Source organism: Parambassis ranga, chromosome 16, assembly GCF_900634625.1.
Source record: "Parambassis ranga chromosome 16, fParRan2.1, whole genome shotgun sequence".
Lineage (NCBI taxonomy): Eukaryota > Metazoa > Chordata > Actinopteri > Ambassidae > Parambassis > Parambassis ranga.
In genome coordinates, this window is record NC_041036.1 from 11,553,841 (window position 1) to 11,571,872 (window position 18,032).

Here is an 18,032-nt window from a genome sequence, read left to right on the forward strand (position 1 = left end):
AATGCTAACCCAGTCCATCACCGCTTTGTTCCAGAGTAGTAATCAGCTTCCTTTCATGTCAGGGTGGGTTGTTTACAAAACCTTTCATTAACAGCTGGCTCACACTCCCACCTCGTCCCTGTTGTTTGCGTGTGCGTTTCAGACATCAGACAAGTCAGTTATCTTTTTGCACTCTAGCCAGCTGTGTGTACACAAGTGTGTCACACCTCCATCCTGAAGTGAAATAAATTATTTTTCAGTTTACTCTGATAGAACCCTAAATAGAACCAACTTCAACTGGGAAATCATTCGAGTGCATAAGTGACTGTGTTTGTGATCATATTGAAGCAGACTGGACAGATGTGCTTATTCCTTCAACTGAAGCAAGTGTCATGAAACTTCCTCAGCTCTAGGTGACAGAACCACCTTATAGCCACCCACTTTTGTTCTAAAGATACTCGACAAATTACTTCACCACATCTTGCAGAGCATAAGCATCGGCTGCTCTGAACTAAATACAGACAGTCCTTTGTTGGAGCTTTAAGAGAAACTCGTTTTCTGTCTGCTCTTGGGAAGTCATTGACTCACTCTGCAGCAAACAGGAAAGACTTTTAATAGATGTTTTACCTTGGTTTGTAGTTCTCTCCATATAATCTGGATGCCAGTCATTTGTAGGTCTGCACCCTAAAAGTCAATGATTTGAATCATCAGTCAGGGACTCTGAGTTTGGAGAGAAGGCTGAAGCATTTTTCACAGCCTCTAAATCAGTCCAGCGGATTCAGCTGCTCACCGCTGGACGATGTGCAGAGAATTCCTCTTTCTCCTTGAATATCCGTTTCTCATTTGAAGTGTCTGACTTTTTGCTGTGTCATTGTCTGTGGTCAATATAACCTAAATATTTTCTCAGGATTAAGACTACTGTGCAGGGTAGGACAAAACTGCTCAGGTTCACTGTAGTAAAACTAAGACTGTGGTAAAATGTAAAGACAGTTTACTGCTGACTCAGCCAAATAAAGTTAGTCAGTTATTTGCTTGAAGTTTGTTTATTGACAGAATTTTTTTTTGGCAAATTAGTGAAGTGGTTCCTTATTCTGTCCTAATGAGAACCATCAGAGCCACATTATCTCCCTGGAGCAATTGCTTCATCCTCATCTCCAGCTCCTAATTATAAATACACAGAACACCTACTATGTTTCCTTTTATAAGTGATGATTGTAAATTAAACACAGCAACATATTTGGAGCTTTGATCACTGTTCAAAAAGAAGATCTTTTTATATGAATGAGAGGACGGAGAGAGAGAGAGAGAGAGAGAGAGAGAGAGAGAGAGAGAGGAAATGGCAGGAGATGAGTGAATCATAAAGCAGAAAAATATAAATATATCTATATGTGTGTGTCACTCCTGCATCGATAATGAGATCTCAGCAGGTTAGCAACTGAAGAAGACCTTCACTAAGTGCCTTTAAGTCTACTTTTTTGTGTGTTATGTTGTATTGAGATAACACAAAGTGCCTTTAAGTTAAGCTTGATCCATCTGGTCTTGTTTCTGTCTCCACTGCCTCATGTAGATTCACATTTATCTTAGAAATGTTCATCTTGTCTGAGTAAATGTTCATTTGTGGACACTGATGTAAATCTGCTCATGATGACATCAGGACAGATTTATTCTAATCTTCATGAAAGAAAGCAGCTCAAGCAGTCGGCTCATTGTGGCCACTGAATTATGGCAGAATAACGATAATAAATAAAAAAACAAAACATGCTCGGCCCCATGTCAGCAGAATGCCAAGTAAAGCTTGTCATGCGTTCACTTTCCACTTATTTCTGACAGGTTCATCTGTGCCAACAAAAAAAGCTCTCTCAGGGCTCCTTAATCAATTGGCTTCCTTAGAAAATGTCTCAGTGTTTGACACACTTTATTGTCACGGTCCAAAGTGTCAAAACATCAACATCTACTCTTTCCACATTGGACTGAAGAAGAGGCAAAGCAAATACTGTGTAATCCTATTAAATGACATCAGTTCATGAGGTTGCCATCTCTGTTCATTCAGTTGACCCAGAGAACATTATTCCAAACATTTTCACCTCAAGAATCATTATTATAGATTATTTAACTCTGAATAGCAAAGATTAGTTTGTTATAGTTTTTTATAGAACACACTCATTCTTGCAACAGAAAGCATGATGGAGTATCTACAGGCCACTCTGTGCCTTTTACCTGTCCAATAGAAGCAATTATTGACATGTTGAAAAAAAACAAAGGTTCTGCTTTCAGTGTCTGCTTTTATTATATATTAATGGTTAGCTTATTCCTATTTCATTCAAAGCTGTCATTAAGAAGCAGATAATATTATATATGTGTGTTTTCTTTAACAAAGGAGGAACACATCCATTAGTGGCCCCTTGTGCAGGATAGTATTATATGTTCTTTGGAAATTGACCCTAAACAATGCTTCTACTATAATAGCAGCTGTTATTTAGACAGGTGAGTTTGTGTGTGTGTGTCAAATTATGATTTTACCCCAAACTAGTTTTGATGCCTAATCAAACAGAATGTAAAAGTAAAGTGAAGAGTCCAAATGAGTCAGAGTCTGGAGTTTGTCCAGTGCCTCCTCTCTTTAACTCTACCCATACTGTGCATTATAGAGGGAATAAATTGGCTGTTCCTGTTGTTTAGTGAGAGCATGTGTCTTGACATAAACCAATCAGAGTACCAGGCTAGCAGCACACATGGAAGAGAGGAAATCACTGGGCAGTAATGGGCAGAAGCGTCTCCCTTTCCTCCATGCCGTGGTGCCTCTTTTAATAAATATTACCTAACAGGATATAAGTGGAGTGTTGCCTGCCTCACTCCCTGACTGAAGTTTGAATGCAGCGCTCACACAGGCAGACACAGATTGAACCCAAGGGACCAGTGTAGTTAAAGTTGAGCTGGAGGCCAATGAGATTCTGTTGACATTCACCACGCTGGCAATGAGAGGGAGAAAGAGAGGGAGAGTGAGTCCTTTAGTATCCATCACCTCAGCTAAGGGTAACAAACACACACCTGGAGAGCAAGGTTTATATTTATAGCCAGCCCTAATTCCTAACATTATCATTTATTTTCAGCTGTGGCACTTTGTAGCTAGGTGTGCACATATGTGTGTTTGTGTGGTTGTTCATCTCTCTATATTTATCACCTGGCTAATTCCCAGCTTTAACATTCATTTAGTCTAAATCTCTCCATCTCTTAGTGGCTGTGTGCCTCACTTTATTTATTGTCCTATTAGTTTCTTGCATTGCCAGTTATAGACTTCCTTATTCTTTGTGCATTTTGCTCTCTATTTAATTTAATTTCTGGCCCTCATCGTTCAGTCAGCGTGATGCTCAGTGGACACACAACATGTCAAATGTTTGTGGCCAGGGTGATGCACAGCTACACTGACTAATAGGCTAGAGAGAGACGGAAACTGATACCACAAATGAAAGGAGACAAATACAGTCTGGGCCATACAAGCATGTGCAGGCCACAAGTGAACTCATGAGGGATGTTATCATTTCCTTTGAACGGCTCTTAACATTACATCACTTCTTTCCATTTGAGAACAAAACGAGCCAAATATGTATGTCATGGCTAAGAGCATGAAAGGCTCCAAGACATTTAAAATGGATGCTGTAGACGTGATATGAAAGTAATGATGTGACTAATGTGAAAATGCACAGTTTCATTAAGAGGTGGTCCATGAAAGGCAAAGTAAGGACAGTGTTAAAAAGAAACCAGTACTAAAATAAACCAGAATGAAAAGTGAGGTGACAATGAGTGAAGTCAGGTAAATGTATGTTTTGTCTCCATTTGTCTCATCTCGTCTTTTTTTCCATCATCACAACTCCTGTTTTCACACTTTGTTTTGGACATCCTCCAACTACTAAATTAGTCTTGCTAAAGTAAAGAAAAATCTCCACACATGTTGGACGTCTGCTCAGAGACTTAGGAGCAGATCAGCATTTGCTTATTTTGATGTGTGTGTGTGTGTGTGTGTGTGTGGTAACCAGGCTGCTGTACTTGTCCTCTATTTAGAGAGGGAAGGTTCACGGGTGAGTTGAGCTAATTCGATGACAGTAGTTAACGAGCGTGTGTGTGTGTGTGTGTGTGGATGTGTGAATGGCATTTTGGTCATTAGCAGCAAGGACTTCTTAAGTGCAGAGGTCAATTAGAATAATTAGCGTCCACTTTGGCCCTGATTTGTTTTTTCTGCTATGGCTCCCATCTTCATGGGACACTGTACTATTGGCTGTGTTAAGCTGCTGTCCCTTCTCCGTTTTGCAGGTAACCAAAAACTATATTTGATGTTCTTAGATCTGTTTAAGACAGAGCTCTAATGTAGAATAGGGGCAGCCTGAGGAAAGAGAAGAAGATGGAGGACAATAAAGGTTCCGTTTGTTTTTGTTTCACACAATCATTGAAGAGGGAGTGCAGTTTGTTTTTTATTTGAGTTCTGTCTTAGCTGGTGATGTTGCCTTGGCAACCAATGTCTATACATTTGAGGGCCAAACTTAAGAAGCACCAAAACAAAGGGTGTATTTGATTAAGTTCAGCCATCAGAGGTCTCGTACCTGCTGTATCACATGTTGCCTATTAAATTCTTTTACATACTTCTTTGTTCCCTCTACATTCACCTTCCCCTCTTCCCCCCATAGTTTTGGTGTATTCAGGGTTAAATGACAGATATTTTTCTCATTTGTGGAATACAAGCTCTGTTTTGCATAATTTACCATGATTTTCCAATAGCTCATAATAACCGGGTTAACTGCAGTAAATCGTCCTTACACAGTTTGTTGGCTTAGTTTCTCTCCCTTGAGCTGATAAATGTATACATCCATCAAACAAATAGTAGCTTGTGCCTGACTAAGACCAAATCCTAAAAAAAGGGGAGTTGAGTGAAAGAGGTGATTGAGCTAGTTTGCAGTCTGTCCTGCGGAATTAATAATTAAGCTAGTATTGTATTGAAAGGTCACAAAAAAGCCTGGTTCTAGTACCACACCTATGTCTAAGGATCTTAAAATGTGTGCACAGGGCTAAAAAATAACCAGACAGGATAAGAGCTGCACAGCTTTATAAACTGATTTTTAATATAAACTGACACATTTCAACAAGTGTGTGTGTGTGTGTGTGTGTGTTCCTGATGGAGAGATTAGAGAAAGGCAAACAGAAAGAAAAGAAGTGGCAAACAGAGACAGGTAGATCTGAAGAAACAAGACAGAAAGGCAGGGCAGGAGTGTTTATAGGCCATGTGTTGCTTCCAGCATACATTACAGTGCATGTGCTGTCGGTACGTTTGTGTATTCAGTGAAGTGGAACTGAACAAGACAGTGGATTAAAGATCAGGAGGCCAAGCAGGGAAAGGTCTCTGGTGGAACGATACAAACCGCCTGAAAACAGCTGTCGGATTACACCTCAAAACCCAGTGGATCACACTACTTACTCTCACGTAGGCCCCCACAGGTCTCACAGATGAAAATGAATGCATGAGCCTGGCTGAGTTTGTCTGAGTTACACTGAAGCCCACTGAGCAAACGACAGGCGTATCAATCTGCCTGTTTCCTGACTGAATAAACACGCTCATAAAACAAAGAAAGTCTTATTTTGGAGCTCTTGTGCGCCATTGCTGTTGTAAGGCAGGTTCAAACAGCTCTGGGGTTCAATTGTGGTCAAAGGCAGGATTTTTCTTGAACCAGTCCACCTATACTTTTTTATTTCTCTGTTTCCAAGCAGTCTGCACTTTGTTTTATTGATATTTATTCTTCTGTGTCTGGAGGTTTTGTTCATATTACTTCATCGTAATATATACCCACAGAAATGAGTAATTCCATTTTATACATGTACAGGTACATTTCACTGAAAACAATCGACTCCTTGATGTCTGGAACCCATGGATGTGACCAAATTTAGAGTTTCCTTCTTTGAAAAGCTTTGTCAGGCCTTTACTGCAGCTGCCTTCAGCCGGTCCTTGTTTGTGGCTCTTCCTGCCTTCAGTCTTGTCTTCAGCTCTGTTGGGTTGAGATCAGGTGACTGACTTGGCCACTGAAGAATATCCCAGTTCTTTTCCCTCTGGGTACCTGTATGTTTTGTGTCATTATCTGTCTGCTATGTGAAGCTATATACGTTTTACAGCATTTAGCTAACACTTAACAGAAAGTCTGAATCTGTACACTCTATGCTTTGGATCATGAGCTGCCATCATTGTGCTGCAGGTTTATCTTGGTTCAGTCAGTCCAAAGAGACTTAGTCCAGAACTGGGCAGGCTTCTTCAGGTGTTTTCTGACAAAGTATATTCTAGCTTTCTGTCCTTGAGTCTGACCAGCGGTTTGCACCTTGTAGTGAATCTCTGGACTGTAGACCTTGACAGTGACATGCTTACCTATCCCAGTGTGTTCTTGTCTTGATTAGATGCTGTGAAAGGACACTTGTACCGGCCCCTCTGTGTATTTGCTGTCTTTCTGAAGAGGTTTTTTTCTAGACTAATGCTGCTGTCATTCACTTGCACAGACCCCTCTTCATACCTGATGCTGAGAGTTCTGGTAAACACCCACCAAATGCACCACCACCACCACCACCAAAACTGTGTGTGTGTGTGTGTGTAAAACTGACTATAATTCCTGAATGAACCTAAAGCAGCAAGTCTTAACTTCACTCACACTGTTCAGTGTTCGGAGTGGTGGTGTACAGAGACCAAACCCCAAAAAAACTCATCACTGCTGCAATATTTATGATCCTTTAGATAACTAAATAAAAGGCCAGGTCTTTGTGGCTGTCTGTTTGAATGCTATGCATACGTTTCATCTTAGTTTGCTCGAGCACTTAAAGCACATGAGCCAACAAGGTGGAAAGGAACAGACTGCATTGATTTAAAGTGGGATTTTCTGCCACAAGTTGCAGGAAACTGCTTATATGAACGCATCAGATTCTACATGATAAACAGCAGGCAGGGGGAATGGTACTTATTCATCCTGAAGTTATATTTTGAGTTTCATATTAATAATATTTCATTTTCATTTTTTGCTGCAGTTAGTGTGTTGAGTATAGTAATAGTAATAGATCTAAATGAAACATATCAACTTGTGTTAAACTGTTTGGGAATAAGTGTCCAATTATTTTTGCAATGAATTAGCCTTATCTTGGAGGTGAAGTACTCTTCTAAAAGCACCTGGGGAATCAGCCTGAGAGAATAGAAGAAAAGGGTTCTCACTGATGTGGGGACTGACTGACTGCTTCTATCATCTATCCGTATGCCTGTCACCGTCCTCGATGTTAATTCCAGACGCTGAAACACAATCACAGCGGCGGGGGAAATAAAACTTAACTAGAGAGAGAGATTGAAATGACAGCACTCTCTGTCTGATCCCCGGCTAAATAGAGGTCAGCAATAAATCAAGGCCGGCTACTGTTAATGAGAGGAGAGAAGGAGAGGGGAGGGGTGTAAAAGTTTACATAAATGTGTATGTGAAGGTGTGCGATGTTTGTTTGTGTATTTATTACTCTCCCTGCTATAAGTTTGAGCGTGCGTGTTCCCTGGAGAAGGAGATTACAAAGCAATCTGCTTCAGTTTAATTAATCTGGGCTGTTTGAGGATAAGATGTAGCCTACAGCATGTGAGCATTTTGTTTCTAAACCTCTGTGTGTGTATTATTTGTGTTTATGTTACAAATGCTAACTGCTTCTCATACCCTGGACAATCTCTCTCTTTCATTGCTGCTCGCTGTCTCTGTCGCTGCATGCCTGTCTCTGCTCTCTAAGATGTTGCAGCCAACAGTGGCTTCTATTGTTGCAGTCACATTTTAATACCCATTACTCCACTCCCACACAAGTTAATTCAATTGTCCTGGAGCCACGCACTTTTTCCCACAGCTCTGCAGACAGCAGTGAGGGCTCCAAGTTGTAAAATGTCATCGGTTCTTCTCTGTCTCTCTCCCACTGTCTCTCTCGTGGACACCAGGTGGACAACAGGTGGACACTGCAGTCAAATGCTTGCATGCCATTTGTAGTTGGTGTAGGTCCAACTGTGTGCTCACAATTAAATACTCTTAATCAATACCTGTTTTTTTAATCATGAGCTTCCATGCAAATAAGGTTCAGGTGCAGTTCAGCCATCCTCAAAAATCAATTCAAATTCTTGATAGACATTGATTGATAGACAATGAATGCAATAGGCCAAATAAGCAAAAAATCTATAATGTGACATGTAGCAAAGTAACCCAAGACAAATAACATGTCTCCTATAGGAGAATGCTTACTTTCGAAAATAGGCGCAGTAATCCTTGGAGTTCACAAATGAAGTGAAGTCCCCTGAGAATTCCATCAAGAATCTTAAAACAATCCCTGTTAAAATGAGAAACATGCAGAAACATGTTTACAGCCTTATGTTAACTGTACACATATTACTTATAATTATAGAAAACAACAACATTACCTCTCAGCCTGGCTGGATGCCTCAGTGTTCGGCTAAGCTTAGCTCCTGCATGCAGTTTGTTTGATCACTGTGCAGGTGAATGAGTGATGCAGTTTTGTGGCATCACTGATCCATAAAACAGTTTTTTACAGTTCGACTATTTAATTAAATATTTCTGAGATTAAAATTTATTTTATATTTTTACATACAAACAAAGCTGTGATTACGGGTCTAATCAAGATCCCACCACAACATCAGGACGTACACAGACCTGCTCAGTTTCCATGGTAAAAAAAAAAATCACAATACTTCAGCAAAGTAGTTAAAAATACAATAGTCTGTTTTACAGCTGAGCTTCAATAGCTGGCTGAGCTGTAACACACTCACCAGCAGAGAGAAGAAAACAAAACAATCCTCTGATATAAATGACATATTAGTGGACAGTGAAACTACAATGTGAGGAACAGATATGATGTCCATCTTTAGCATCACATTAAATTGTCACCTCTTCTGTAGAACTGTTAAAACAATTAATGAATGTATGTAAACATTTTCTAAAACCTCTGTTCCTTCTTGAACAGATAAGCAAAAACACCAACAGATTAGCTGCAACAGTAAAGTGGAATCTCTGTGCTGAACACAGTCGGCCTATACAGGCCACAGAGGTGGATATGGAAGGAGAGAAAGCACTCACTGTAGAACAAAACACATTTTACCTTGAAGTCAGTATTGTTTTTTTCTGCATCAGTTATCTTCGATTTTCTTTCTCTTTCCCATGTGCCATGTGCGCACACAGTTTCCCCACTGCACCCCAGTAGCTGCACTCTGACCCACAGCATAGGCGCCAGACAGGGAGATAAAGGGCGGAAAGAGGTAGAGGAGAGGAGGAGAAGAAGAAAAAAAAGGCAGATGGGGCTTATAAGGAGCAGAGAAACCTTTGACCAGCCTGCTGTTGTCTGGTTGAGAGCAGCGTTGAGGGATTTTGGTATTGGTGAATACAGTAGTAACGCAAAAGAAACACTCTCTCTGAAATCTATTGTTGGGAGGAAAACTTGGATGTGTGGGACTGTATGTTCAACTCTGACTTTCTGTCTACACTTGCTCCCATTTTTTGTGCTGTTTATTTTCTTCTTGTCACTGTAAATCAGATTTTAACTTCAGTTTAAAACTTGAAGTTTTCAGCTTCAGCTTTAAACAAATTGAGACAGGCTGCTGAAACGAATAAAAAAAAATCACATAAATCAAAGCATATTTAACTAAAACTCTCTTATATCTGACCCAAATGGCATGTAAGCTTATCCATTTTCCCACCTAAATGAGAATGGATGGAGTAACTGATCTGTGGACGGGAAGAGAGCCCCTTTATATCAAGCTAAACTGGCTGTCAGCCGGAGTAATGTGAAGGACGGGGACAAGCTTGATTATTGGTTCAGATGTAAAACACCAGCAGTTCGCCTGGTCCATGCTCTCACCACACTAGCAACAATAGATCTGAGAACGGTCAGTGAGCTGTAATTAGCTGTAATTACCGACCCTCTAATCCTGTTTACCACCTCCTCCATCAGTCTTGATGGCTGTTCACATACAGCAGTACCCCTCTTCTCTCTGTGTCTCTCAGACTGCCTCTTCCCTCACCTCTCTTTTCAGCCACAGTGTTAACAACAGTTACTATAAATACTAATCCCGTCTCACACTTTTTAACTGGCTACTCCCTTATTTCTTTCTTCCTTGCTTTTATAGACGCCTTCTGGTGCTTAGTTGCTTTTCTTTCACAATGTTCTTTAACCTTGGACTTTCTTAAAGGCCATCCTTGTTTGTTTTGTAAGAATCATATTTATGGTCTTTGGCCTCATAGCCTTTTGCCATTTTTCCTGAAGCAAGCCTCTTCTCTTCTCTTCTCTTCTCTTCTCTTCTCTTCTCTTCTCTTCTCTTCTCTTCTCTTCTCTTCTCTTCTCTTCTCTTCTCTTCTCTTCTCTTCTCTTCTCTTCTCTTCTCTTCTCTTCTCTTCTCTTCTCTTCTCTTCTCTTCATCATTACTTCTGTTGACCTTGTTGTCTTCCCTCCTGTCCTTCGTGTGCTGCTGGCAGTAGACTGATACTTCAAACACTCAGATGGACAAAGGCAGCAGACAGAAGACTGTCTGCAAAATCACTTATTGAAGCAAATACCTGCAGGCGGATCTTCTCTGCTGTTAATTCATATCTCAAGTGTTTGTCTGAGATGACAATATGAACAGCACAGGTAGCATAATAAATATTAGTCCATTTTCAAATGAGCACTAAACTACATTTTTCTCTGCTGACTTCACTGAGATGTTAAAAAACACCACTAAATCATCTGTATGGACTCATATGGTATCACTGCAGTCCATATTCTGTGCCTTAATTGTTTAAACACAAAGTAATAACTCGCATCTCCTGCAGTCAGCAGTCTTTTTTTCACTGCTTTTCTTCATTAAGATATGAATGTTCAACCTTATCAGCATGTTCTGAATTATTCACAATTACATTTGTCGACAGGAAAGTGATTTATGATGCAGCTTTAAGTGGGCACATTCATTTTCACGATGTGATGCTAGGCAGGACGACAAGATAAGCAGTTATGGAATTCCAATGAATGAAATAATGGAGGTATGTGCTTATGTTAGAGGGGTCATCTAATTATGCATTGTGGAGACTCCCTTAAGATCTAATATGTTGCTCAGAGATTGGTTCTATGAAGAAACACCACAGATTTGTCAGTTTTTGGCCATTGATGGTGTTTTTAAGGAAATGGATGAATTCAGTGTTTTTATTGTGTCTGTTACTTTTAGTTTTATGTTTTGTTCAATAAAGAAATCCTGAAATTGTCTGAGTTGTGCCTTTATTGTGTTTTGTTTTTGGCTTATAAACCCACATATGGAAAGTAATGCACCATGGGAGTTGTCTTTCATTGACATTTTATTGTTTTTTTCTTTATGTGTTTGTGCTGTGGCTGTGGTCAGTTTGACTTTATGCTGTCTGTCTCTCCTTTCCTCCCTCTCTCTTAGTTGATCAGTTTGTGTGCCACACTGAAGCCATTGCAGATATTGTGATCCTGGTGGATGGCTCCTGGAGTATTGGCCGCATCAACTTCAGGCTGGTCCGTATGTTCTTGGAAAACCTGGTCAATGCTTTTGATGTTGGCATCGATAAGACAAGGATAGGTAGGTCAACTCTTGAACAGATGGATACACCATGAGACCAATATGGCTGCCTGGATCAGCCATCATATTACTCTTTGTTTGAGAGAATAATAAAAACTTGACTCTGTATGTACGTGTAAATGTCTATTTCCAGGTCTGGCTCAATATAGTGGAGATCCCAGGATCGAGTGGCATCTAAATACTTTCTCAACTAAAGATGCTGTTATTGATGCCGTCAAGAACCTTCCCTACAAAGGAGGAAACACTCTCACAGGCACTCAATCTCACTAATATTACTTTACTTTTTTTCAAGCATGAATTCTGATTGCTCCACAAAATCTGATTTTCTTCATTGCTCCTTCGCTCCTCTGTGCACAGGTCTTGCATTAACTTATATATTAGAGAACTGCTTCAAGCCAGAATCTGGCTCACGGGTCGGTATTCCCAAGATTGGAATCCTTATCACGGATGGGAAGTCCCAGGATGATGTCATTCCACCAGCTGAAACCCTGCGGAACACCGGCGTTGAACTGTTCGCTATTGGTGAGAGTTGACATGGGCATGAGATCTGTAGACTTTAGCAATGTGCTGTGCCATGTATAGATGGACTGTCTGTTGTCTGACAGTCAGCTATCTGCTAACATTCATACATGTGTCCTTTGTTTTTGTCCAGGTGTAAAGAATGCCGATGAGAATGAGCTGCGCTCCATCGCCTCCGAGCCTGATGATACTCATGTCTACAACGTGGCTGACTTCAACATCATGAGCTCCATAGTGGAGGGACTAACCCGAACAGTGTGTGAACAAGTGGAGCAGCAAGACAAAGACATCAAGCAGAGTAAGAAAAAAAGTGGTATAGTTAAAGCCAATTTTTTAGGGTTCCTGTGTCTTTGCGTGTGGACTGATGTGGACATTAAAAGCAGAGGGTGGCCAGCTGACAGGTCAGTATTGTATTATTATGAGGGTAATTGCCCCTCACACTGAAAGAAAGTGTAGAAGTAGCACTTTCAAGCCGAGCTTTGACTGATCTGTTCATGAGGGGAAATCACTCCATCTAAAACACAGGCCTTTGTGAAGACTTTGGAATGAAGATTTTATCACCATCTGTAGGTTGTTGTTGTGTTTAAATGGTGAAAACAACTGCAGATAATAATGAATTTCCTCATTAAGCGAGTCAAAACAGGCTGAACAAGCTTAACACAACTCATACCAGACAATACAAAAGGGTTAATAATACATGTGCAGCTTCTTCACATTGTTACAACCGTTAAATAGATAAATTTTAAAATATCACGCCGTTGTAGTTGATGTTTTGAACATAGCTTGAGTTAGCTAAGCATGATCTTCTTCATGCTCCTCTATGTTCATGTGTTTTGATTAAATTTTTGTCTTCCTTACTATTATCCTCAGTGTTTGTGAGATTCCTGCTTAAAACATTCTCCCTGTCAGAGTTATTTGATGCAGTCCGTTTGCTTATCCCTCTCTTTCCTCTGGTTTTCTTTCAGAACAAACACCAGAGATTATGGGAACGCCGCACGACCTGGTGACATCAGAGGTCACAGCCCGGAGCTTTCGGGTCTCATGGAGCCATGCCCCCGGAAATGTCGAGAAATACAGAGTGGTGTATTATCCAGTACAGGGAGGAGAACCACAGGAGGTACGCTTCTTTGTCGACAACATCAATCAGGAATATATCAGAGAATCAGAGAATATAGTCACACCTATATAATTAATTTAACTTAAAAGATATGTATGTTATTTTAAACACACAGCTCCAAGAATCTGACAGTCAGTATTATCTAAAAGCTGAAGCCAAAGGAAGAGTACTGCGGTCCGAGCAGAGTGAGATGGGCACCCTACTCGTTTCCATCATATTTACGACGCCAGTGAGAGTTATCTGGGATGGAGCAGGCTTATAGATTGAGATCAGTTTTTCCTTGAGACGCTGGTCGTACTCACTCATATATACCTCTCGTTCTCATCCTTCCATTCACAACTCCCCAGAACATCCGTTCAGGTTATGAAGGCTCACTAGAAATGATAGTGCTGTGGATCCAGGCACCTGCTTGATTTTTCCAGAACATTTGACCACAGAAGCCATTAAATCTTTTGCTTAGCTGGGTTTACAGGGACCAGATGTTCTGGAGCCGTGTGACGAGACCTTTCCAGCTGGCTTACTGTGGACCTAATCTTTATCACAACTGTCATCCTCTCAGTTCAGAATGAGGAAATATTCTTTAGCCTCCAGTCGTTTGTGCTTTATCCCATTCAATAAATCGATGGTGCTTCCTCTCTCCTTTCCCATTTTAATCTCTCTTTCCTCCCCTTTCTTCCTCTCTCTTTCTTCTCCTCCATTTATCATTTTCATCTCTTCTCATTTATTGCCCCAATTTCCATTTTCCCTTGCCATTCTTTGTCCCGCTACCCCACTCCATTCTCCTTTTCCCATCCATTTCCTCACTCTGGTGCCCCCTCCATCCATCTATTCTCCCTCCTTCACCTCAGGCTGTAGTGGCCGGCAGTGAGACTTCTGTAGTGCTACAGCATCTCAGCTCCCTCACTGAGTACCAGCTGGCTGTATTTGCTGTTTATGCAAACGAGGCGAGTGAAGCTCTGAGAGGATTGGAAACAACACGTAAGTTTATTCTTACACACATGCAGAATTGTTCATACAAAACGGCACGCCAAAAGCTTCAGTCAGCATCTGACAAACACAAGTTAGCAACAACATTTAACAGCTGTGAAAGCCTAAGACAGGGATAATACAAGCAGATTCTCTCTGTTTATGCAGGTCTTGGTTTCTAAAATGTATTTGGGGATGCGCTGTGTCTGTCTGTTTTTTCTGTGTGTAGTGGCTCTTCCCACAGTGACCGGCCTCCAGCTGTTTGATATGACTCACAGCACCATGAAAGCAAGATGGGACAGTGTGGAGGGAGTTTCTGGATACATGCTGCTGTATGCACCTCTTTCTGATGACGGAGACTTGGAAGAGAAGGAGGTAGTGAAAGACAGAAAAACAGAACATTTAGTGCTTTAGAACAGACGCCTGCTGCTTTAGTTTGAAGTTGTGAAACCTTGCAAGTGAAAAGCAGAATGTAAGTGCCTTTCCTGTGTCCTTTTGTCTCCAGGTCAAGGTTTCAGATGCAGTTACAGAGCTGGAGCTGGAGGGGTTAAACTCTCACACTGAATACACTGTCACTGTTTATGCTATGTATGGTGAAGAGGCCAGTGACCCCATTACAAACCAGGAAACAACATGTGAGCTATGCATTTAGACAGACATTAACATTAACAGATTTGTACCAAACAAACTCAAGCCTTGTGTCTCCGCCTCTCTTTTCTCCTTCAGTACCACTGAGTCCTCCCGGCAACCTTCAGTTCTCTGACATCACTCACAACTCAGCCCACCTCAGCTGGGACCCTGCTCCCGCTGGAGTTAAAGGTTACCGCATTATGTGGGTAAAGAGTGACGGACTGGTGACAGAGGAGGTGTGTATGTGTGTGCTGTGTGTGACCCTGTGTTTAACTGATTTCGTTAATTTGACAGTGTTTGTGTCCAACAAAATGAAGAAAATGAATTAGGAGGATTGTACTACTCAGCATGACATCATACCAAAATAACTATTGAGTATAATATCTTGTGAAAACATTTAAGAATGTGTATATTTTATAGCTGAAGGTTGACTAACAAATGAGTCTTTATTGTTTGCAACAAATGCTCTGATCAATACATGTTACCATTTATATGTTAGTGCTGTATATTCCCAATAGAACTCTCTGATGTGCAAAGTGCAGGTTTGCTGATTTTCCTATGGAACCAGTAACTGTGGGCCAGACACCACCTCCACTTAAGATTCAACTTTAAACAACACCTTGCTTTAATCTAAGCAAAAACAAAAGTGCCAGGGCTTCTATCTATACCTACAGACATTGTGTGGATTTGGCTTAAGCCATAGCAAGAACAGACTCGACTAGTTCTTAGCTATCGTCTCAGCAATACTGCTATACGCTTATTGGGGGACCATGACATGGGCTACTGAGCCAGGACCTTCTCAAGGTTTTTTCTTGCTCCTTCCTGTTAAAGGAGAGTTTTTTCTTTGTCACTGCTGCCTTAATTGCTTGCTTGGGGGTCAGGCTCTGGGTTTTTTGCAAAGGACCATAAGACTTTTATTTTTTATTTTAAGATGCTATGCAAGTAATATTCAATTGAAGTAACATGGATTAAAGGCAAAAACCAGTCTCAGCCATTTCCTTGTGCATTATTTTGCTCAACTGTAGTAGCTATTAGTTACTCTGCTTTTACCTCATCCTGTTTCTCCTTCTTCTCGTTTTTTTTCCTCTTGTATCATTGTCCTCTTCTACATCATTTTTCAAATGATGGGAACCAACAAACAAACCTCAGATATCAAGAACAGAATTTAATGTCCTTTTTAAAATATTATGGTTATCATGCTGATTTATCCTCATATTCAGAAGACTGTGTCTGCTTGTAAATGAAAGCTTTTACGTGTGTATTTACACACTTTTGATGTGTGTGTGTGTGTGTGATGTGTTTATGTCCTGCAGGTGGAGGTTGGTCCTGTGAGTTCTTATGACCTCAGTGAGCTAACGTCTCTAATGGAGTACTCAGTGGCCATCTTTGCCTTGTACAGCAAGGGACAATCAGAGCCGCTCACTGATGGCTTCACTACCAGTAAGAAACAGCAGAAATTAATTTAATTAATTTTTGTTCATTTTGTGGTCTGCTGTGGTGTTATTTTATTTCTGACTCTCTGCTGAGGGCCGTTGTCTCTCAATTTCTAGAAAATAGTTGTATCAATATCATTGGAAGGTAAAGCATTTTTCTCTTTGTGCCAAAGAGAGTTGGATTTTATTACCCTTGCTGGTCCTTTTGGCAGAGTGCCCATCTGATTTACACCTCAGCATAATAGCCCAGTCACATTAAAAGGTCATTTCACTGTGTCTGTTCCGTCACACTAACAGATATTGATTTGTAGGAATATCCCTTTAAGCAACAAGCTGTTGGGTTCCAGCGCTGAGTCAGCTCAAAGAAATGTGCGTCTGGCAAGCAGCTATTAAGCTTCTCACTCCAAAAGGCTCGAGTTGATTTTTATATATCTGCTGGCAAACTTTGTTCAGTGAACCAGCTTTAAGAAAGGAAGTATTATGACCTAGCATAAACTTTCTGAGGGAGGAGTAACGAATGGCAGGAACATTCGAGAGTGTTCACACAGAAATAGGACAATATTGATAACTGCTGAGCTGCCAGTTTAAACTTGTGCACTAAATTGTCCCAGCTTCAGAATCATTTTATTATTCCCAGAGGGTAAACTGTTTTGTAAGAATTCTACTCAAGATAGTGGTTGTAAAATTACAAAAAAATTAATTGAAAATGAAAATTTTAGTAAAAAAAAGGAGGAATTATATGACTACGAAGACGAAGAAAAGGACCTCAGAGAAGATTCAACAGGGCTCTTAGGCAGTATAAGTCACCAGCTGGATGTGCTCCCCTTCATAATCTTATAGTGTGGTCATAATAAAAAAAATGACAGAATGTAACTTTAATGATTGTGATTCTTATTTCAAGAAAAAGTTTCTCTCTGTTCCGTAGCTCCTGTTCCTGGTCCTCTGAACCTGCGCTCCACTGATGTCAGCACAGACAGCTTTATGGTCAGCTGGGATCACTCAGCCAATGACATCGCCCTTTACAGACTCTCATGGGCAACCTTCTCCGGTGGCAACACAAAAGAGGTCAGTAAAATCCAATGAATAAATGTGTTTCAAGTTGTGTGACTGGTGACTGATGTAAATAATGTCATTGTCTTTTAAGTTTAGATCATAATCTGCTTTAAAACAGGCTGTTTCAACCTATTAAGCATATTTTATGAGGCAAACTAAGCAGCAGCAAGCTTCTCCACCCTTTTTGTACCCACAGATGCAGCTGTATATGTAAATACCAGCTGTTTGAACTGTATTCTTATTTTGACAGCTTCTGTTGTTTTCCTGGTGAGGAGTGTCTGAACAGATTATATTTAGATGAAACACCCCGTCTGAATCTGTGGCATCCCTGTGAGCGGCAAACCACACAGACATGTTATTATGCAAACAACATGTATCATAATATGAGATGATAAATACCCTGCATGTGTTCAGGGCTTTTCATTTAGTCAGGAGTCCACTTATTATTTTCTAGAGGAAAGAAGTGGCTGCACTCCACGGGTCCAGATAAAAAAAAGGCTCATCTCTATCGACATTACACTGAAGCTTAACTCTACCACTGGTAGCTGGTAAAACCCCTGGCATGGCTGAATACAAATAAAGCCTGAATAAATCTACAAATTAATAGCTTGGGTGTTTTATTACCATGATCTGGGGGTTTAGAGACAGCTGGGAGGCAGCGATAGAGCCCTCAGAGTGTGTGTGAGTGTGTGTGTGTGTTTGTGTGTTTTGCTGAGAGTCATCAGAG

General features: G+C 40.6%; 1 protein-coding gene across 1 annotated transcript in view; it reads left to right on the plus strand.

Moving 5' to 3' along the window:
• The window catches only part of col14a1a (collagen, type XIV, alpha 1a), a 102,491-nt gene that overhangs the window by 14,670 nt on the left and 69,789 nt on the right, over positions 1–18,032 (plus strand). The window contains exons 6-16 of the mRNA XM_028424636.1: positions 11,432–11,587; positions 11,721–11,840; positions 11,945–12,109; positions 12,240–12,404; positions 13,072–13,223; positions 14,072–14,201; positions 14,419–14,564; positions 14,695–14,824; positions 14,916–15,055; positions 16,133–16,259; positions 17,178–17,317. Coding sequence (XP_028280437.1) covers positions 11,432–11,587; positions 11,721–11,840; positions 11,945–12,109; positions 12,240–12,404; positions 13,072–13,223; positions 14,072–14,201; positions 14,419–14,564; positions 14,695–14,824; positions 14,916–15,055; positions 16,133–16,259; positions 17,178–17,317 — 1,571 coding nt within the window. The remainder of the gene's footprint in view (positions 1–11,431; positions 11,588–11,720; positions 11,841–11,944; positions 12,110–12,239; positions 12,405–13,071; positions 13,224–14,071; positions 14,202–14,418; positions 14,565–14,694; positions 14,825–14,915; positions 15,056–16,132; positions 16,260–17,177; positions 17,318–18,032) is intronic.